The sequence below is a fragment of the Ursus maritimus genome, unplaced genomic scaffold, assembly GCF_017311325.1.
Source record: "Ursus maritimus isolate PB19 unplaced genomic scaffold, ASM1731132v1 scaffold_32, whole genome shotgun sequence".
Taxonomy (NCBI): Eukaryota; Metazoa; Chordata; class Mammalia; order Carnivora; family Ursidae; genus Ursus; species Ursus maritimus.
Window position 1 is genome coordinate 30,682,545 of NW_024425786.1, and position 22,359 is coordinate 30,704,903.

General features: G+C 41.6%; 1 protein-coding gene and 1 pseudogene across 2 annotated transcripts in view; both read left to right on the forward strand.

The window, feature by feature from the left end:
- Positions 1-2,317: 2,317 nt before the first annotated feature.
- ZMPSTE24 (zinc metallopeptidase STE24) overlaps positions 2,318-22,359 on the forward strand; it is a 38,934-nt gene continuing 18,892 nt past the window's right edge. For both annotated transcript variants that reach the window (XM_040619327.1, XM_040619328.1), the window contains exons 1-6: positions 2,318-2,452; positions 4,433-4,579; positions 12,181-12,267; positions 14,970-15,086; positions 15,909-16,061; positions 17,328-17,469. In XM_040619327.1, coding sequence (XP_040475261.1) covers positions 2,330-2,452; positions 4,433-4,579; positions 12,181-12,267; positions 14,970-15,086; positions 15,909-16,061; positions 17,328-17,469 — 769 coding nt within the window. In that variant the 5' untranslated portion in view covers positions 2,318-2,329. The remainder of the gene's footprint in view (positions 2,453-4,432; positions 4,580-12,180; positions 12,268-14,969; positions 15,087-15,908; positions 16,062-17,327; positions 17,470-22,359) is intronic.
- Positions 17,703-19,438, forward strand: LOC121106379 (annotated as a pseudogene).

The window sequence follows — 22,359 nt, forward strand, 5'->3', positions numbered from 1 at the left end:
AGACAAGAAAACCGAAGAGGGCATGGCAATGACAGCCCAAGGGAGAGAGAATTTTGAGAAAGTGTTTATCCCCTCATATTTTTAAGTTGGTATCTAAAAATTTTCATTATAGGGGCGCCTGGGTGGCTCAGCCGGTTAAGCCTCCAACTCTTGATTTCAGCTCAGGTCATGACCTCAGGGTTGTGAGATGGAGTCCCGCTGGGCATGGAGCCTATTTGGGATTCTCTCTCTCCCTCTCCCTCTTCTCCTCTCCCACCCCCACTGGTGTACACTCATGCGTGTGTATGGGCTCTCTAAAAAATTTTTTTAAAAAAAGTTTTCATCGTAAATTTAAATAGCTGCAATAAATGTAAACTCTGGCAACTGTAAATAATGACAATTTAAGATAAAACTGTTAAATCACTTTTTATAATGTATCCAACAGACTATGCAACAATGACCATCATCATCCATTTAAAATTACACAAATGAGCTCTTAACATTTGGTAATTCTATATGTTCTTTTGTTCATCTCTAAATTATATTTATGTTCTACTCCCCCATAAAATATTATCCAAAGGTAATAATTATTATGTTTCAAAACCTTTTATTGATCACTTATTCATGACAAAAATATGTATTAAGGGAATTTTAAAAAAATTTCCTGTAATTGTATAGCTCTGTGTATTAGATTTCTTCTGAGTTGAGTAATCATTACAATTATCTTTAATATACAGCTGCTCAAAATGACACAATTATACATTTTGATAATACATAAATATAAAAGGTGAAATTCTACTGGAAATGCATCTCTCAGTGAGATGGATGGGGCTTCCCCACCAATTAATGCATGTATCTAAACGACTATTTCTTACTGCTAGATTAACAGGGTTCAGTTTCACTCTTTTCATAGATACAGTGCCAAGAAATACTACTCACATAAATAGATGGGAAAGCTGGTAATTTTGTTATAGAAATGTCAATCAATTCTTTGGTTTCCTTCTGAGTAGTATGCCAAAAGTCAAGTAGTGCTCCTTCCTCAGCTGACAGTTCAATCAGGTCTACTACTAATACTGTTGAAGGGAAAAAAAAAAACAAAACAAAACGGAAACAATCTGTCTAGCAAAAGAATTTGTTATCCTGTCATTAGAGTCCTTCTCTTTCTCAAGTGATTTTTAATTATACTGATTACTTTCTCTCAGAGGCATTTAGGAAGAGCTGGGAAGTTGGGAGACGTTAATTTCAACACATCTTTAGCATTACAATATTACTGTAATTTAAATAGATTTTAGTTGCAGCTGCAGGCTTAGCTCGATTTATTGTAAATAATAATTATGCAAATCAGCAACGCCAGTCTCTTTGACAAACCAATTAACCAAATTAGACTTTTCTTTGGTGAGAAAAAAAATTCCCTCTCCAAGTCAAATCCATGTGTTAACAGGTGTTCCCGTGACCACATCTGACGTCTCAATTCCCAAGATAAACATGGCGCTGGGCTTTGACGCGTTTGTCCTCGGAGAAAGTAAGGCCCTTTCAGTTCAGGTGTTTTCACCTATGCTGTGCCCCAGAGCACACTCTTCAGGCGAAACGCCACCTCCACCTCCACTTGGGGTGGCCGGGGCGGCGTCTCCTCACTACCGCCCGCCCGCTCTCCGACAGGCCTGCACTCAGAACCCCGATGCGGGCCAAAATGCTGCCGCTCTTAGGACCCCTTTAGCCCTACGGTATCCGGGCGTGGACACGCCACAGTCAGAACTGCGCCAGTTCCGAGGATCCAAGTCGGTCCCTCCACCTCGGGGCGGGAGCGGCGGCCCGGTCTGCGTCAGCCCCCGCTTAGTCCGGACTCCCAGGGGGCTCGCCTCGGCCGGGAACGCCAAGGCGAGCCCCGGACCGGAAAGTGCGCCTGCCGCTCGGGAGAAAGCGAGAGCTCCGCCGCGCCGCCTGACCCAGGAGGGAGGCCGGAACCGTCGGCGGCTACCGGGCGTGGAGAGGAGGGAGGGGGAAGAAAGCTGGTGTAACGCAGCTCAGTGCGATCGCACCGAGCGGCCGGGCGGGGGCGGGCTAAGGCCGGAACTCGGCAGAAAGACTTCGGCACGCCTCGGGCCGGAAGTGGGGAAAGCGCGATTGTCCTTTTCCGGTAGAAAGTAGGAGGCCCTGGGGGCGTCGCCATGGGGAAGAGTGTTGGTGTAACACTGCGGACTGCGCCGAGGGCGTGGGATGGAGGCGGGTGTCGGTGTAGGGGTGCTCGGAAGGGACGGATATCGCTGTGGCACTGCGAGGACGCTCTGAGGGGACTGGTGTCGGTGTGGCACTGGTGCACGCTTGAAGGAGCCGGCGGAACCGGGTGGCCATGGGGATGTGGGCGTCGCTGGACGCGATGTGGGAGATGCCGGCTGAGAAGCGTATCTTCGGGGCCGTGCTGCTCTTCTCCTGGACGGTGTATCTTTGGGAGACCTTCCTCGCACAGCGGCAGGTGAGCCTAGACAGGGCCCACCCGACTCCGACACCTGGTCAACCCAGGCCAGCGTCGCTCTCGACCCCGAGTCCCTGGATGGTTGCTGCGGCCCCAGCACCCGCTTCGACCCTGTGCGCCCCTGGGAGGCCTGACTTGGCCCGATGGCGGGCTTGGCCTTGAGGGTATCTCGTGCCTCTGGGAGGTTTTCCGCAACGTGATCCTGGGACCCAGCCGGTCAGGGCCTGGTGAAAGGGAAGCAGGGCTGCCGCCTGGTCGGACTTGAGCTCTGTCTGGCCCACAGCTTTCTCAGGGTCCTCGGGCCCGGACTCACCGCCTTGTGTTTGGCAGCGACCCAGGTGCCGTCTAAACGAAGAGGCAACATTTTTAGAGTCACAACTTCCCTATGACATTCGTGTAATCGTGCTCAACCACGGGGTTAGGAAACCATTTTCTGAAAATAAAGACTTCACAGTCCATCCTGAACTTTTCTCCTTAAAAAAAAAAAAAATGGATACAGTATGTCGTTTTGCCCAAAGAGCAATATTTTCTTGTTTTTCTTAAAAACGTCTTTATTATTGTTTAAGCAATTAGAACTGTAAAGGAGGAAGTGAAAGTTACCTAACAGTTTTCTGTAGATAATCATAATGAACAGCCTGTTGGATTACAGATCTGAACTTTTAAATGAGATATTAAATTTGTCTGCTTTCTTTCAGTCTCTCACTGCTGATTTGCTTTACCTGCACTCTTCTGTGTAGTCATTGAATTGTGTCAACCACGATGGTTATTTATTTAAGAGAGCCTTTCTCTTTTTAACTGCTGGAACTCTTTTTCTTAAGCATTACAGCCATTTTCCTCTGCAGATTTCTTCTCAGATTACATTCTGCATGAATCTTTAAATTGAAATTTTTAGTTTTTCGTCAATGTCTGAGTTGTATCTTGATCTCTTCTTTTAGTCCAGAATCTTTATTTACTTATTTTTAAATAATCTTTTGAGTCATTTTGTCTGTCTTTTTTTAAGTAATCTCTATGCCCAACATCGGGGTGGAACTCATGACCCCAAGATCAAGAGTCACATGCTCTACCAACTGAGCCATCCAGGTGCTCCTAGCCCAAGTGGATAGCACGAGGTTCTCTGACACAGATATATTTGGCTAACTTCATTAGTACAGAATCTTGAGGGCCTAGAGAAGATTCTTTGCATAAAGTACACACACAGTATATGCTAAGTCAGGGATGGGGTATTGAACATCTATCTCTCTTTAATGGTAATCCCAGTTACCTTAACTACTTTTCGATAATGTCTCCTTTACTCTGTTATGCTTTAATGTAATGCCTTTTATTGAGGGTTTGGTAAAGTGCCCAACAATATATAGAGTAGCCATGTGTCATTGAACCATTGTAGGAGATGCTGTCCATTATATTGTTTAGTTTCTGTGCCCTGTATTATGTCCCTTGGGCTGCAATTACCGTTTAGAATTTGGTGTAATGATCACAGTTGTGTTTCTTGAAGACCTGATCTGTTTCTATTTGTCATTCCTCAAATTTCCCTTAATTTGGTTTCTAGGACCATGATTAATAGCTAATCACAATATTTGTTAATACTTAGAGCTAGCATATTTGCTTCCTTCTCCTTACCATGAATTTGTTTTCTCAATTATATAGGATGTATGTTTAACTTGGAGTGAGTGGTACCCTTTGTGCTGTACAGTTTGGGTTTACATGTATGTGCACACTGAAGTGTGATGACAGCCCAGATTTTAATTTCACCTAGTCGGCTAGCCTCAGCTTCTCTTGCTCTGCTTTTACTTTCCTGAATCAGTTATTTTAATGGTCAACGAACTTGATTAAATGCAATATTTATGTATATATAAAGCAAATTCAGTAGGCTTAAGTGACAATAAATGCTACAAACCACTCAATGTTTGATGACAAATGACTACTGTAATAAAAAATGAGTTGGTTTGACTATCTCAAAGTGTTTTCTTCAAAATATTTCAGAGGCGGATATATAAAACAACAACTCATGTGCCACCGGAGCTAGGACAGATCATGGATTCAGAAACCTTTGAAAAATCCCGACTGTATCAGCTGGATAAAAGTACTTTCAGCTTCTGGTCAGGACTCTATTCAGAGATTGAAGGCACGGTGAGTAATTTACTTCTTGGAGAAACAATCTATCAAATTGTTTAATACTTTGTAATGTTTGTTTTCATTTTGTATTTTTGTGACACAAAAGAGGGTACTGTATTTACAAATCCCAGAATGCTTGCTTGCTTGCTTTTCTTTTTTTTTTTTTTTTTTAAGATTTTATTTATTTGACAGAGAGAGAGACAGCCAGAGAGAGAGGGAACACAAGCAGGGGTAGTGGGAGAGGAAGAAGCAGGCTCCCAGTGGAGGAGCCCTATGCGAGGCTTGATCCCATAACGCTGGGATCACGCCCTGAGCCGAAGGCAGACGCTTAACGACTGAGCCACCCAGGTGCCCCCCAGAATGCTTTCTTGCTTTCTTTTCTTTCTTTTCTTTCTTTCTTTTCTTTCTTTCTTTCTTTCTTTCTTTCTTTCTTTCTTTCTTTCTTTCTTTCTTTCTTTCTTTCTTTCTTTCTATTTTATTTATTTATTTATTTGACAGAGAGACAGCCAGTGAGAGAGGGAACACAAGCAGGGGGAGTGGGAGAGGAAGAAGCAGGCTCCTAGTGGAGGAGCCTGATGTGGGGCTCGATCCCATAATGCCGGGATCACGCCCTGAGCCGAAGGCAGACGCTTAACCGCTGTGCCACCCAGGCGCCCCCCAGAATGCTTTCTTAACCTTCATTATCAGTAGTAATGGGTGTAGAGCAAAAGAGGCTGAAACGGAATTGTTAGGGAGTTGAAGACTGTGGTGTATGTAACTGTCACAGGTCAGGTGTGAAAAACAACCTTATATTGTTAAGTTATTCTTGTAGCAGTCCCTCCTTGTCTTCTGCCTCTTTTTTTTTTTTTTTTTTAAGATTTAATTTATTTGAGAGAGAGGGGCTGAGGGAGAGGAAGAAGCAGACTCCCCGCTGAGCAGGGGGCCCAGTGTGGGGTTCAATCCCAGGACCCTGGGATCCTGATGTGAGCTAAAGGCAGAGGCTTAACCAACTGAGCCACCCAGGCAGCCCCCCTTTTTTTAATTAGCAGTCCCTCCTCCTCTTTCTCTCTCTCTTTAAAAAATATTTATTTAACTAATCTCTACACCCAACATGGGGCTCAAACAACCCCAAGATCAAGTGAATTGAGCCCGTCAGGTGCCCCTCAGAATTTCTCTCTCTCTGTCTCTCTTTCCTCTTTCTTTCTTTCTTTTTCTCTCTCTTTCTGTCTTTCCCTCCCTCCCTCCCTCCCTCCCTCCCTCCCTTCCTTCCTTCTTTCCTTCCCTCTTTTTCTTTCTTCCCCTTCCTTTCCTTCTTCCCTTTTCCTTTCCTTTCCTTTCCTTTCCTTTCCTTTCCTTTCCTTTCCTTTCCTTTCCTTTCCTTTCCTTTCCTTTCCTTTCCTTTCCTATTTTATTTATTTGAGGAAGAGAGAGCACAAGCAGAGGGAGAGGGAGAAGAAGCAGTCTCCCAGCTGAGAAGGGAGCCCCTTCCTGCCTCTATCTTAACTCTCACTGTCCTCCACATTGCAGCCAAAGGAATTCTGAAGCACAGTTCTGATCATGTTATTCTCCTGTATGAAACCTATCACTGGCTCACTGTTTCCTTCAGGTGAAGCCCATATTTCTTTGTATGGTTTTTTGAGGTCCTTTTTGACCTGGCCATTTCTTACTTCAGCTTCATCATTTTATTCCTTCCCCCAAGTTCTTTTCCCTTCTTTTTTGTCCATCTCATACCTAGCTTGGTTTTCTGTGACTTCAAGTCTTTTCACATGCTGGTGCCTTCCAGGGGTGCCCACCTCTTCGAGTCCACTCTCACTGGAAGCTGGTTAATCCCCACTCCTCCCATTAGGTTCCAGCTGAAACATCATCTCTTCTGAGAAACAGTTTGAAACTTCCCCTGTCTCTCAGGACTGAATAAGGTAGCATCCTATCATTATTCCTATCAGAGTACTTATCACATTCTATTGAGTTTTCCTATTTAGTTGACAGGCTGGGAGTTCCTTAAAGAAAAGATACTTTAAGGTTTTGTAATCTTTTGGTACCTAGCACCTGGTATAAAATAAGCACAGAATCCATATTTATTGAGTGAAACAAGTGACAGATCATTTTTACTTAGTGAAACAGACCCAGTCTTACCCTCATACTAAAAGAAGAAAGGCTATATAGTGTAGAGCAGTGTTCTCCGTCTTTTGTTCATGATTGACTCTGGCCCCTGGCCCTGTATATTTTTCGACTTTTTTCTTTTTCTTCTTTTTTTTAAGTAGGCTCCATGCCTAACATGGGGCTTGAACTCACGACCCTGAGATTGAGAGTTGCGTGCTCTACCGACTGAGCTAGCCAGGTACCCCTAGACATTTTTTTCTTAATCACCCCTCCATGAAATTTTAATACCACCAGATATATTGTATATCTTTTTCTGAACTATACGTATGTATATCTGTGTTTTATAAATAAAATGAGTAAGAATTTTTTCCATTCCCAAAGACCAGTTCTTGGTTTTCCACCTCCAAGAAAAATTGAAAGTGCGTGGTGCTGAAGTTAAGAGCAGACTCTGAATTCAGGTGGCTTGAGTTTGAATCTCAGCTCTATCATACCAGCTGTGGGACCTCAAGCAAGTCACCGCTTCTGTGCCTTAGTTTTCGTGTCTGTTAAAATTGTGTGGTAATGAGGCACCTCGGTGTCTCAGTCGGTTAAGCGTCTGCCTTCAGCTCAGGTCATGATCCCAGGGTCCTGGGATCGAGCCCTGTGTTGGGCTTCTTGCTCCGTGGAAAGCCTTCTTCTCCCTCTGCCTGACGCTCCCCCTGCTTGTGCTCTTTCTCTCTGACAAATAAATAAAGAAAATCTTAAAAAAAAAAAATTGTGTGGTAATAATATTTCCTCAGTCATAGTGTTGTTGAGAGGATTAAATGAGTTAATGTATGTAAGATGATTAGAAAAGTGCTTGGTCATTGTAAGTGCTCTGCAAGTGTTGGCTGTTGTTATTTTTACCATCATGATCTTGATTATCATCATTTTTCCTCCAGATCTCCCTTAGATCTCCCAGTACCATAAGAGAAAGATTCCTATTGAAAATAAATGAGATCAGCTACCACAGCTGTTTCATCAGTTAAAGAGAAGAAACCAGCTGTTTGTGGCTTTGTTAAGTGATGAAAACCTTGTCTAGCTAGTCACAAAATTTTCCTTGACGGTTATGAACTAGTATAATTAGAACCAAATATTAGAAGACTTTCCCATTTCCTCAGGAAAATGTAGCAAAGAGTTAAGAGTTAAATCTAGGTATTTTGGAAGAATGAGTAAATGATCGAAAAACTTGCTTTGGTTTTTGTCATACATAGAAATGGCTAGTAATTTGTCTTTTCAATATTGATTTTTTCCCCCAATATTGATTTTTTAATTATATTTTTACTAGTCCAAGCCTGGTTTAGTTACTAAGACATTGAAAATTAGTATTGAAACCTGATGCTTTCCAGCCAAGCCAGGAAAGGTAGCTTTATTGTGGATTATATTTGGCTTTGGTTAATTTATCCGAAGCATTTCTTCTGTTAGGGTCCAAGTAGGAAATCAGCCTTTAGAGAGAGATGGAAGTAGAGGTGGTGAATTCAGACACCATCCTCTTTCCTCACTACTGTTTGATTCTGTGAAATTCTTTGGCTTACCCCCCACAGGGCCATTATAAGAAAAAAAGGCAGAATATCTTCAGTCTCCTTGGTTGTCAACAGTGAACAGTTCCAGGAAAGATGGGCAATAGCTTGGTTGTTACAGTTGGTGAGCATGGGGATGGCTTAGTCTGTTCCAGGAGAGGACAGAGGCAGGGAGAACACATAGAGCATGAGAGCTTCGTAGTATGCTGTGGCCCAAGCCAGAAACAGTACTGGTTTAGTCCTGTCCTGCGCTAAAGGTGGGGACAGTAATCACCACCACCACCATCATCATCGTATGAGTAGTAGTGATTCTCACTTCTTATATTGTTTTTAAATTTATCGTTTTGTTTTGATGTTTACAAAAGTGCTTAGAGGTAGAAAGTATAGGCGTTGTTATTCTCTTTTTATGGACAAGAAAGCAAAGGCTCAGAGAAATTAAATGGCTGGTCCATTTAATGGCCAAGTGACATTAATAAGTGGGAGAACTGGGTTTCAAACTCTGCTCTTCTGAGTCTTTAAAATTATACTGAAGAAACCATTCTTTTTTAAAAATTTATTTATTTGAGAGAGAGAGAGATGGGGGAGGGGCAAAGGGAGAGGGAGAGAATCCTCAAGTAGACTCCCCACTGAGCCTGGAGCCCGATGTGGGGCTTGATCCCAGGACCCTGAGATCATGACCTGAGCCAAAAGAGTCGGATGCTTAACTGACTGAGCCACCCAGGTGCCCTGAAGAAGCTATTCTTAAAACTCCAGGGACCACATCATAAATGCGCTACATTTATCCTTGGGGAATTAGTAGCTATATTTACCATTCAGTGGGAAACATTTTGTGTTACTTTGAACTCTTTTTTTTTTTTTTTAAGATTTTATTTATTTATTTGACAGAGAGAGACAGCCAGCGAGAGAGGGAACACAAGCAGGGGGAGTGGGAGAGGAAGAAGCAGGCTCCCAGCAGAGGAGGGAGCCTGATGTGGGGCTTGATCCCGGGATTCCGGGATCACGCCCTGAGCCGATGGCAGACGCTTAACGACTGAGCCACTCAGGCGCCCCATACTTTGAAATCCTGTTTGTTCGAAAACAAGTTCATTAATTTCTATTTTGTATTGATTAAAATTAATAGGTTTTAATCTTTTGATCACAAAGAACAAGTGCAAAGGTTAATTTAGGCTTTTTTTGGCCTCCTTTTTTCTACCTGAGGGAACATAAGTGGAGGCCTTGTGTGACCAATTGAAGGTGCCCCTGTTTACACAAATGTGACAGACCACCCAGAGAGAAGATGTCCAGCCTTTCTGAGACAGACTTTCCTGATATCTCACAGGTGTCAGTGAAGAGCTCTGTCAGGAAGTGGAATGGCTGGGCAGTCAAGGAGGACAGTGTAGAGAAATTCAAATTGTCGCTTCTCCAATTTCTACCATTTGTGAGTGAGCACCTTAGCCTTTTGAGCCTCATTTTTTTCCTCTTTAAGATGAGAAGTCGAGGAACACCTGGGTGGCTCAGTCAGTTAAGTGTCCGCTCTTGGCTCAGGTCGTGATTCCAGACTGCATCTGGCACCCTGCTCAGTGGGAAGCCTTTTTCTCCCTCTCCCTCTGCTGCTCCCCCTGTTTGTACACACTCTCTCGCTCTCTTGCTCTCAAATAAAATCTTAAAAAAAAAAAGGATGAGAGGTCAATACATATTAAACCACGTCTTACATGATTTGTGGCAAGGACTAGGTGAGTGAGACAGTGTAAATGAAGCAGTTAGTACAGTGATCAACACATAGCAGTGACTTGAACCTCCCTGAGTTTCAGTTGCCTCTTCCGTAAAGTAGAGATGACTATATGCCATGCCTGCTTTTCAAGACTCTAGTGAAATCATATATGTAAAAGTCCTGGACTTGCTTTGTTGGGTTCGTTAGTTCTGTTCTAAGACATCCCTAGCGGCATGCTCAGTGAGATTATCAATAGAAGCTTTACTGTTCACTGGGCTTTATATTTCATTCCCCAGAGTATACTAAACAAGGCTTGAAACAGCAGTTTCCAAAAGCATTCACAGATGCATTCAAAGTTCATTTTAAAGCTACCCTTGACACATACTTAAAAGCTGGACTTTTAATAATAGGTGTTTCAACCCTTCACCAGAAGACTTATAAATCCTTAATTTCGCATTGTTTATTAGTTGGGAGAATAGGATGAAAGAAGTGCCATCTCAAGTCAATTAGTTCAGCAAGCAGAGCATATACCATACAGCGGTGCCAAAGCATGTCTTCTGGGAAAACAGGGTTTATATCCAAGATTGAGTTAGGTGCAGTAGAGTGGAAATAGCTGGACGTAGAGTTAAGGAAGCCTTTAAGACAGCAGTTGATTAAACCAGTGGTTTTCAGACTTGGGTGTACATCCTTTTACCTAGAGACTGCTGGGCTCCACTTTCAGTTCCTGAGGCGGTGGTTCTGGGGTGGAGCCTGAGCATCTGCATTTCTAACACATTCTCAGGTGATGCTGCTGCTGCTGGACAGAGACCATATTTGAGACCCATGGTATTAAACCAAGCCAGCACACAGGAAAACATCCAAGGTGGATAGCACCAAGTGTGGTTGAGATTATGGGGAGCAGGAACCGTCAGGTACTGCTGATGAGAGTGTAATTTGGTATAAACACTGTAGAGAAAGAGTGAGCTGATAATAATACCGAAGAAAGTTACAAATCACCATGGATGGATCTAAAAATATGTAGAGTGTAAAAAGCAAGTTGTAGAATGATAAGTACAATATGAAGTCATTTATAGATAGTCTTAAAAAGCATATATAAATCACTGTAGTATTTATGGATACATACATAAAAATGGAAAGTAGATTGGAAGGCTACCCATGAAATATATAATAGTGCCAAAACTCCTCAAAACCACAAGGAACCATGTGTGAACCAATGAGAATACTGTGTTTCTAACCAAGGAGTGTGATTGAATGTTGTGTTCCTGAGGCTCCACAGAAAGGAAAAAAAAGTTGATTCCTTTTGAGTTCCATAAATTTAATATCTGTTGAGGGAAGTTGTGTTTTATAAGCATGTATTCTTTTTAAATTTTAAGAGCAGCTCACTCATTCGAATGTCATGGTGATTTGGTGAGTATCTTTATTCACTTTATCTGCCCAAGACAAAGGGTGGTGCCGAGAAGGGGGTCTCCTCCTATGAAACCCTGATTCCTACCTCAGGATTCACCTTTTCCTTACTCGGGGAAAGCAGAGATAGCCCATTCTGTCTCTCAGTTTGCTAAGTGGACCTGACTCTCCACTTAACACTGATACTAATACTTTGTCCTAACTGAAGGGGGCCGTTTCCTTTTAAGGAAAAGCCAGTTAGGAAGCCACGTAGCCTGCTTCAAATCCCATATATGTCACTCATCGCGTGTGGGATTCTGAACAAATTGCTTACCTTTTCTCTAAGCTTAGTTCCTGATTCATGGTCTTTGGCAAGTTTTTTTTTCCTTACAGCTTTATAGAGATATAATTCACATACCATACTAATTTATTCATATAAAGTGTACAGGCAAGGGGCGCCTGGGTGGAGCAGTTGGTTGAGCGTACGACTCTGGGTTTTGGCTCAGGTCATGATCTCTGGGTTGTGAGATCGAGCCCTGTGTCGGGTTGCGTGCTCAGCGGGGAGTCTGCTTGAGATTCTTTGTCTCCCTCTACCCTCACCCCCTGCCACGACTTGAGTTTTCTCTCTCTCAAATAAATAAATCTTTTAAAAAAATAAAAATAAAAAATGAAATGTACAGGCAAAAATCTTTACTGGTCTAAACTTAGTATCTCAGTTGGTTTGTATTCCTTTAAATGCATAGTTTCTCCTAAATAAGATAGGTCTCTTTTTTTCTTTACAGATAATTATTTTGTCCTTATTTTGTCCTTACAGATAATTATTTTGTCCTTTTTTTCTTTACAGATAATTATTTTGTCATTAAAATGCTCTCATCTGATACTTTCTAGTCTGTTCAAATGTAACCAAAGTATGTCTTGTTTTATAGCTTATTCTTCTTTTTGGAGGAATTCCTTATCTCTGGAGACTTTCTGGACGGTTCTGTGGCTATGCTGGCTTTGGACCAGAATATGAGGTATGTGATTCATTAGCATGTATTTTTTAGAGTCTTTTTGCTTGGCCAGCTTTATATGAAAGTTAATTTTTTGGCTCTGTCTTTAGGCTTGCTTCTCTGTTTGTACAGTCCTTGTCCACACATGCTCTGTTAGGATAATGCTAGTTATTGTGGCAAACTCCAGAATTCCAGTGGCTTATCATAATAGTTTATTTCTCATTCACATAATAGCCTAGTGTGAGTATTTTTGGTCAGCAGGTGACATTCTTCTACATGGGAAGCCAGGGACCTGGTCTCTTTTCATCTTATGGCTCTGCCATTCCCTGAGTACCCCAGAGTTCTCTGCATCCAACAGGCAGATGGAATGAGGGGGTAGAGAAAGTATATCCTCTTCTTAACTACCTTCTTAACTACTTCTGAAGTGTCCTTTGCATTCACATTTTGTTGGCGAACCGGTCATTTAGTCTCAGATGTAAGGGAACTGGGAAATGATGGTCTCTGGTTAGGCAGCTGTTTCTCAGGGACAGCCCCTTGCGGTGAAGGGGGAAGCCTGAATTTTGTTGAACCCACTAAGCAGATACTCTGTGCCATATGCACCTAGCAGATACTTCAGACAGGGACAGAGTGTAACTTCTAGAATCTCCATGGAGCTGCTTGAGTTGACTACCCAGTCTTACAGAAACTCCATTTACTGGGCAAAGCCTTAAGCCTGAGACTCTCCACCGGTGGTGGATGTTACGACAGTGCCTCCTGACTTTTTCTTGGAAATTGCCAAGTCTCTTTCCTCTTTCCTGATTGATTATTTGAAATGATGGCTCTCTTCTACATGTATAGGTTCTTTGGGTTTTAATTCAGCTCATCCTGTGTCCTGTTTCTATATACCTTTTTCTAAAGCAGCCATACTCTTTGAAGACCTCTTATTCCTGGGTTATCTCTGTATCTTCATTGACTCATGCCCTGGTCTGTTCTATGTAGGATTGTGGTTTACTTACATATTCTCTGCCTTGTTTCAGAAATTTGTAAAGATTTTATTTTTTTTTTAAAGTAATCTCTGCTCCCAACATGGGCTCAAACTCACAGCCCCGAGATCAAGAGTTGGACGCTCTTTGGAGTGAGCCAGCCAGGCGCCCCACTGTTTCAGAAGTTATTTAAGGTGGTTCATGTAAACATCATGACAGACTCCTTATGCACTTCTCACCTTTGATGTGTCTTTCTCAGAGAGGCCCTCCCTATCACTCCCATCAAGAGTCACGGTCCCACTGTCGCTCTTCAGTAACACACAGCACGTTATTTTCTGTGTAAAGGCACTTACCACTCTCTGCAGGTACCTTATTTGTTTATTTTTTTCTGTCTCCCTGACAAGAATTTTAAGCTCTAAGGGGACAGAGACCCTCTATATTTTCTTCACTGCTTTGTCACCAGTGCCTTCAAAAAGTTTGACACCAGACATTTAACTTTTTTGAATTTATGGAGAATGAATGTACAGATGCATGTATAAAGAGTTCATTATAGCATTGGAATGAGTGCTATCATGGAAGTAGCCTAGGTGTCCACTTACACAATGGAATACTCTAGAGCCTTTAATAAAGAAATAGATACATACTGATAAGGAAAATTTTTATGAGATGTTATGTGAGAAAAGTAAGTATTCACACAATCAGTACAATATGATTGCATTTTTGGAAGATGGGATTCTGATTCAGTAGTTTTGAGGAAGGTCCTAGAATCGGTTTTTAAATTTTTTTTCCCATTTCCTGTTTGGGAACAGTGCTGAAATAAACCACCCTGCATGTTAATAGCCAGACAAATATTCCTTTCTCATCCCCTCTCCCTTCTTCCTATGCTTAGAAACGTATACTGGCTGCATCTTTGTTACCAAATCAAATGTGTTTTGGTGGTGCATGCTATACTCACATTTACCTTAAAAGAATTCCATTTTACACCATGTGGTGAGAGAGGGAGAGCAAGGATTCTATTTGCCTCATGACCCTTTCTCCCTCCCCCAACTCCCTTCATACTAAGTAGCCCTTTTCCTCCACTATCTTAGGGAAAGTTGGCAAAGAGAAATGAGGCAGTTCCTGGCTTTCGATTTCCTGAGGATCTATTGTGAAGGCACTTAAAGTAGTTCTTGAAGATAATTTTCTCTATTGGTCTTTGGCTTCTTGTGAAAACTTTAGGACGCCCCACTCCACCTGCCCTAGTCCAGCTTTTTTGATGCTCTAGGATAAATTTCTCTGCCTTGTCCCAACATTGTCTTAAGGCCTGTCATCTTGTCCTCTTCCTCTTACAGGGTGCTCCATGCTTGTGCGAATTGCAAGGCACTCCTCCTCCTTTCCTTGAATCTCCTGTCCCATTAATTTACCTCTTTCTTCAGAGTAGCATCCCAGATCTCCTTAGCCTTGTAAGCCTTGCTTGAATTCACCAGTGTGTGTGGTTGTCTCTCAGGTTTTAGTTCTTCTTTGTCTCTGTGGCTTCAGGTAACTTTGACATAGTGCCTGTGTAATAAAAAGAGACATTGTTTTATTGCCTCCTTTGCTGCCAAGTAAACTCGGAGGGTAGAGATGATGTTTCAGACCTTGTATTGCCCATAGAATCAAGCACATTGCTTGAGATGCAGTAAGTGTTCAGCAACTCCTTGTTCATTTGTTCACTGATCATTCATTTGAAGAACGAATTAATATTACACTATAAAAACTGCCATTTTTTTTTCTTCTTGTGTTTAGATCACTCAGTCCTTGGTGTTCCTCCTGTTGGCTACACTTTTTAGTGCATTGACTGGTTTGCCATGGAGTCTTTATAATACTTTCGTGATAGAAGAAAAACATGGTTTCAATCAACAGGTAAACCAGAGAATGTACTTGTTCTCTTTTAAATATAAAGACTTTTTGTGTTTTTTTCCCTCTACTGGTAATAATTAAAACATAATTTGCTCTTTTATTTTTTTAAAGATTTGTTTATTTGAGAGAGCAGGGGGGAGGGGCAGAGGAAGAGGGAGAGGCAGAGAGAATCCCAAGCAGACTGCCCACTGAGTGCAGAGCCTGACTTGGGGCTCCATCCCAGGACCCTGAGATCATGACTTGAGCCAAAATCAAGAGTCTGACACTTAACCGACTGAGCCACCCAGGTGGCCCCATAATTTGCTATTTTAGAGCATGAATTAATTGAGGTAAAAGGAACTGCAGATATGATAAAGATCATAGCTTAAAGTCTTGCCATAAACTCTTTAGTACTAAAGGTTAGTATTTTTCTACTAGCATTTAAATGTGTTTTTTTTTCCCCCAAGATTTTATTTATTTATTTGACAGAGAGAGAGACAGCTAGCAAGAGAGGGAACACAAGCAGGGGGAGTGGGAGAGGAAGAAGCAGGCCCCCACTGGAGCAGGGAGCCCAATGCGGGGCTTGATCCCAGGACTCTGGGATCACGCCCCGAGCATAAGGCAGACGCTTAACGACTGAGCCACCCAGGCGCCCCTAAATGGTGTATTTTGAACTGTAAAATGCCAGACATTTATTTATGGTCTTAGGCTACCTAGTGTCATGTAATGTAGACTCACCATCTTTTAACTTTTAAAGTTCCTTTAATAATGTATCCTTTGTATTCATTTATTAGTTATTTTAAAAGCATTTTCTCAGTTTCTTGTGATGATCTTTTCTTTTTTCAGACTTTGGGATTCTTCATGAAAGACGCGGTCAAGAAATTTATTGTGACTCAGTGCATTTTATTGCCCGTGTCTTCACTTCTACTTTACATTATTAAAATTGGGGGTGACTATTTTTTTATATATGCCTGGTTGTTCACATTAGTTGTTTCTCTGGTGAGTAAAATCTTTGTTTTGTTTTCTTTTACAAAATTTCCTTGGTGAGATAATTTCATCTTCATTAGCATTGAACAGTTCTTAAGAAAGCAAATGAAATATACATAAGTGGTCATACAAATTTCTCTCTTGGTTTCTGCTTTTGGGTATAGAAATAGAGCTGACTCTGACCATAGATTTTCTCCTTATGCTGAGTCAGATCCTAGAAGTTGGTTGTTAGTTACGGTTAATGATCCAGTTGTCAGACAATTTTGGGCTTTGCATTTGTGGTTGTCACTAGAATGGATGACTAAGTTTGATCATTTAGTGACTCTTTACTGAGCTCCAGTGCCTAAACATTGTGGATGTTTTGAAGAGAGAATAGATTGAAGAGGAATAAGAAAAAGAAAGCATAAACTTACCTGATATGTTTCTGCCCTCCTTCCCCTGCGTTTCCTCTCCTCCTTTCTCCCTTCTTTACCCCTTCTTCTCTGTTCCCTTCTCCCTTCCTCCTCCCTTCCCTTCTCTCTTTTCTCTCCTTCCATCTCTCCCTTCTCCCTCCTTGTCCCCTCACCCCCCATCTTCCCTTCCTCACGTCTTTGCTGCTTCTCTCTACCATATTCTGAATTCATTGCACAATGAAAACGGTCTGTTCACATCCTCCAGAAAATAGCATCTGTTAGCTCTTTAGCTCCTCTGATGGTGAGGTTTACTTTAGTCTGAATTGCCGTGATGCTCACTGCTTCACTTTCCACTGGTGGGATCAAACTCTGAAAACAGGTGCTAGTTGGATTTACACACACGTGTGTGTGGCAGATGAAGTGAGAGGAAAGAGAACAGAGGAAGTGCTTCAGAAGTGCTTAAGGAAGTGCTGTTTCAAACACAGTTATAGTTGTGTGCTGCAGGTAATTCATTTCAGCAGACCAGCCGAATAATAGCACACAGTCAAGCTCTAGTAATTATTTTCTAGCAAAGACTGCATGATTACTCTCAAAGGCAGAATTCTAAGTTATGATGGGCTTATGAAGTGTCAGAAATTCTCAAGATAGCTTTGAATGGACCATTTGACTTTTCAGTTATTACCGCAAAGAGACTACTCACTTTGATTTAATTTAACGAACAGATATTGAGCACTTATCTGGTACTATTTGGGGCTGGGAATACCAGAGCAAATAAAAGATCCATGTTCTCAAGGCTGGAGCACATAGTTGTTTTAATATAATCTATATAAATAGCAGTGTTTCTTTAAGAACATATTCATAGGTTGTTCTGACATTTATTTTCCAGGTGCTTGTCACAATCTATGCTGATTATATTGCCCCTTTATTTGACAAATTCACACCTCTGCCTGAGGGAAAGCTTAAACAAGAAATTGAAGTAATGGCAAAGAGTATTGACTTTCCTTTGACTAAGGTGTATGTTGTTGAAGGTAAGGCAACCTGGGGGTAAGGAAGTTTAAGTCAAGTAATTTGTTTTGATTTGTTAGGATTTTATATTTTGGCCTTTTAAGATTTCTAGGAATTGATGGCATAGTCCAGGGATAGAAGCTGGTAGCCTGAACCAATGCTGCTCTTACCTGCAGCTGTGTTTGGTTGCCTTTGTAGTGTTGTTTGGCCAAGGCCTTCTTCACTCCTTGTTATATCATGTGTATTATACTGATTTATGTACTTCTGTTACCTGCCTGGCTCCCTCAGGTAATTGAGTTGGACTTTTGCATAGTCAGGTTCCATTTAGCATTAGTTTGGGGGCTTATAAATAAAACCAATATTACTGGCTTTGTCTCATCCAACAAAACTTCCAGTGTTCTGCAGGTGTCGATTTCACTTGCACTTTACCAAAAACTGTAGTACCATTGGATACTTCAGATCAGTTGTTGTCTGCTTTTTTGATAATTGCTTTTGAGAGTTAAGCTATGTATTAGCTTGCATAATTCTACTAAAGTCCCAAGCCCAAAAAGATGTAGAGTAAAACTGTTGTATGATACCATGACTTTCAGAATCTGTAAATTAAAATCCACATAAATGCGTGAGATTGGATCTGCCTCTGCCACCTAGCAGCTCTGGGATCTTGAATGAATCCCTACTGCTCTCTAGGTTTCAATTTTGCTTCCCCTAAACCGTAGTTTGGCAAACATTTTCTGTAAAGGGCTAGTCAGTAAATATTTTGGCTTTGTGGGCGACATGGTCTGTCTCTGTCACAACCATTCAACCTTGCTATTATAGTACAGAAGCAGTCACAGATAATACATCAACAAGTGAGCATGGCTATGTTCTAATGAAACTTTATTTATAAAAACAAGTGGCAGATTAGATTTGGCCTGCAAACCGTACTTTGCCCATCCCTCCTCTAAACTTAAAAAAAAAATCACCAGTGAGAAACAGCTGTATTGGATGAAGGAGTAGAAACAGAAATAATTATGGGGTCGTGGAGAGCAGAAATGGCTACAATAGGAAAGAATGAATTAACAGCAACTGAAGAGTCTCAGACTCTTAGAAGTCTCAGACATCTAGTGGCTTCTGAGGTTATACAGCCTAGCTGATGGCACAGTTGGGACATTTCTATGGGAGAAATGGTAGAATGACAATTTCTACTACTTTTTAGGCTCTGATTAATAGTAAACTAGAAGTATACTAATCAGTACAGTAGGACCATCTTTTAGGGACTTCTACTGATGGGGCAACCTAAGTGGCTTATCACTTAAGTTATAATCAGATAATATGAAATGACAGCTAACGATATCACAATAGAGGTAATTGATAAGATGTGTGATATATACACTGTCAGTGCTATATGGTTTTAGATGAAATAGGGAAGGCTTTATAGAGAATCATAACATGAGCTGGTACCGAATGGAATATCAGGATTTAGCCTTTTTTTCCTCACTCCCCGACCATCTTGCGGGGCCAGCCCACACCTAAGGCAGGAAGACAGTGACTGCAAAGAAGACAAAAAAAGCCACTGGAGTTGATCTCTTCTGGGGTCCTAATCAGTATGAAAAGTGGAAAGTATGTGCTGGGTACAAGCAGACTCTGATAATGACCGGACATGGCAAAGTGAAACTGGTCATCCTCATAACTGTCCAGCCTTGAGGGAAACTGCAGTAGAACGTTGTGCTGTGTTGGCCAAAACTGGTGTCCATCACCACAGTGGCAGTACTATTGAACTGGGCATAGAAAGTGCAAAGTACTACGGAGTATGCACACTGGCTCTCATTGATCCAGGTGATTCTGATAGCATTAGAAGCATGCCAGGACAGACCGGTGAAAAGTGAGTCATACAAGATGTTTTCTTTAATAAAACTGGCCAGAACTTATTTAGAAAAAAAAAAAAAAGATTTGAGTAGGTGGAGGGTAATATTTCAGAGGTCAGGCTGTGAGGTCAGTAGGCTTGGATTTGAATCCCAGTTTTATCACAGATTACCTGTGTGACTTCGGCAACTTACCTTTGCTGAACAGAAGTTTACTGATCTGTAATGTAAGTTTTTGTTAATGGTAACAATCCTCAGAAATATTTTGAATGATTAAGTGTCGTTACTAATAGTAACAACATATATTATGGATTTGTAAGTTGATAGGGATACTGTAATGAAAAGCCAACATTATGCTCTCAAAAAATACCAGATAGCAGGTGTGCAGAGAATGAAACTAGTGTGGTGTGATCAAGGATGACTCGAGTAGGTACTTTAGATTGGGTCATCAGGCAAGAGCTCTCTGAGCAAATGAATTTGAGCTGACGCCTGAAGGACAAAGCCATCCATGCTGAGATCAGTGGAAAGACCTTCTAGAGCTTTCTTTGTGTCTGCAAGAAACAGAAGAAAGTCCAGTGTGGCTGCAGCACAGCAGGAGAGTGTTATGACATGAAGTGTGAGGCACAGGCAGGAGCCAGACCACATAGGCCTTGATAAATCAGGATGAGAGCTTGGGTTTTATTGTAAGTTTGGGGGGAAAAGCCATTGAAGGTTTTAGTGACATGGTCTGGTTTGTAGTTTTTAAATATTGTGGGTTGCTCTATGAAGAGATTGTAGTGGGAGGGCAAGAGTAGCAGCAGGGTGAGCAGTTCGGAGACTGTGGCAGTGGTCAGGGCAGAGATAGGGCAGCTTAGACTAGGACAGTAGTAATTCATGCAGAGAAGTAGATGAACTGGGGATATGTTTCAGAGATAGAGTTGATGAGATTTACTCACAGATTACCTGTGAAGGAATTGGGAAAAGGGAAGCATTAAGGGTAATGACCTAGATTTTTGGTCTGAGCAGCTGGATGAATGGTGGTTTACTGAGATGGGAAAACTGAGCGAAGAGCAGGTGTGTGGGGAATGGAGTTCTGTTGGATGTTACATTTTGAGGTATCTATTGAACACTGTATTAGAGTTCCTCAGGCAGGAGTTAGCTCCGAGTAAGCAGTCTAACCAACTGTGGCTGGTTGAAGCAGGAAAACTCTTATTGAGACAGTCTTTAATAGCTCATAAAATCACCAGGGAAGTTAAGTTTACAAGCTTGGGAAATGGGCTGTTTGTTCCCAGGGAGATGAGCTCAGAATCTCGCTGTAGAACCAGTCTGATTAGGACCCTGCTGTTGCCTCCTGCTGTTGAATTCAGCAGTTTGCTCTCTTAACATCCCGCCGCTAGCACCCATTCCTCACTGCCCTTCTTCTTTGCATAATTAGCTAAATCTTCAGAGTCCCCAGTGGGTATTTCTGACTGAGCCAGGGCATGGGCTATGTGCCAGGAGTGCTGGGGACACAAATATCTGGCCTTTTAGATTTCTCAGTAGTAGTCTCCCATAACACTTACATGGTGAGAAAGTCCCTGAACTCTGAAAGGAGAATTCAACACTGGGCAGGGGGAAAAAACACACACACACACACAAGAATATAAACAAGTCTGCATTATAGACATCCTTGTGGAGATGTACAGATGGCAGGCAGTTGGATTTACGAGGCTGGAGTTCTAGGGAGAGGTCAGGGCCAGAATATTGATAATAAAGCATCTGGCACAGAGATGGTGTTTAATACCATGGATGGGAGCATTTAGAGAAGAGATGGGGCTCAGGTTGGAGTCAGCAGGGGAGGAAGAGCCAGTAACAGAGGCTGAGGAGGAGAGACCATTGAGGTAGGAAGAAAGCCAGGAGAAAGTGGTATTTCTTTTGAGACAGGAGAAGAAAGTCTTTCGAGGAGGGAGTGGTCGGCTGTGTCAGATGCTGTTGAGAGGTGAAGGTAAGACGTCCTAAAACATAAAGATACAGATGGCAGTGCCTTACATTGGTTTTCAAAGTTCTCGTACCTCACGTGGTCTCATCAGCCCTTTCGGTAAACACGCATTATGCAAATTACATGCCAGCATAGTGATACAGAAAGCTTATGGTCTGGGGCAGGGACCCCTAAGCTTTAGTGACTGTAAGAATCTTCAGGAGGGTTTGTTGAAAGACAGATTCTGGGACTCCATTCCCAGGTGTTTTAGTATGTACTTTTAACAAGCAGCCCTAGGTGATTCTGGTGTAGGTATTCCTTGGGCTACACTCTGAGAAATTTGGACCAGTGGGAGATATTAAGACATTAATTTTATTTTGTTTATAAGCGTACAGTCTGCCTATTTCCATGAATAACTGAAGGCAGCTTTTAAGAAATATTTTTATTTAAAAATTAGAATCAGAGAAGACAGAAATGAGAGAGAAGTGTAAGACATCTGAATGATACATAGCTTTCCAGATGTTGAGGTCCTGTACCACTGACAAAATTAGACCACGTTTGGCTCTTCTAGGCAATGAAACCAAAAAATGAAAAAATAAAATAAATAAATAAGCTACTATTTATCAGAGCCTTCCTAAATTCTAAACGTACTGCCAAGCATACTGCCATAAATGTAGAGTATATTGTATCCTAAACTTATTGCTAACCATACTTTATATTAGAAATACGAGTAGATACAAAATACATACTTTCTGCGAGACATCTCAAATTCTCAAAAGAAACAAATGTTTTATCATTTCTTTTAAAAAATGTATATAAGTAATAGTAGTAGTTTATGGATCAGGCTGTATATGAATTGATTTGCTTAGAATTTCTCATGTAGTCTGTAATCCAGCTCAATGAGGTAGAGGTTAGCCTCACGTCATAAACAGGTAAATAAAGCTTAAAGAAATTAAGGAAGTTTCTTACATTTACACAACTACTACATGGCAGAGCCAAGATTTGAACCCAAAGTCTGCTCTTAACCACACAGGTCCCTGTCACGGTGTAGAACATTTAGAAAATAAAGAAAAATATAAAGATGCAAATAAAAAATCAACCATAGTTCAGCTCCTGTTAGCCACATACTGTTAGGT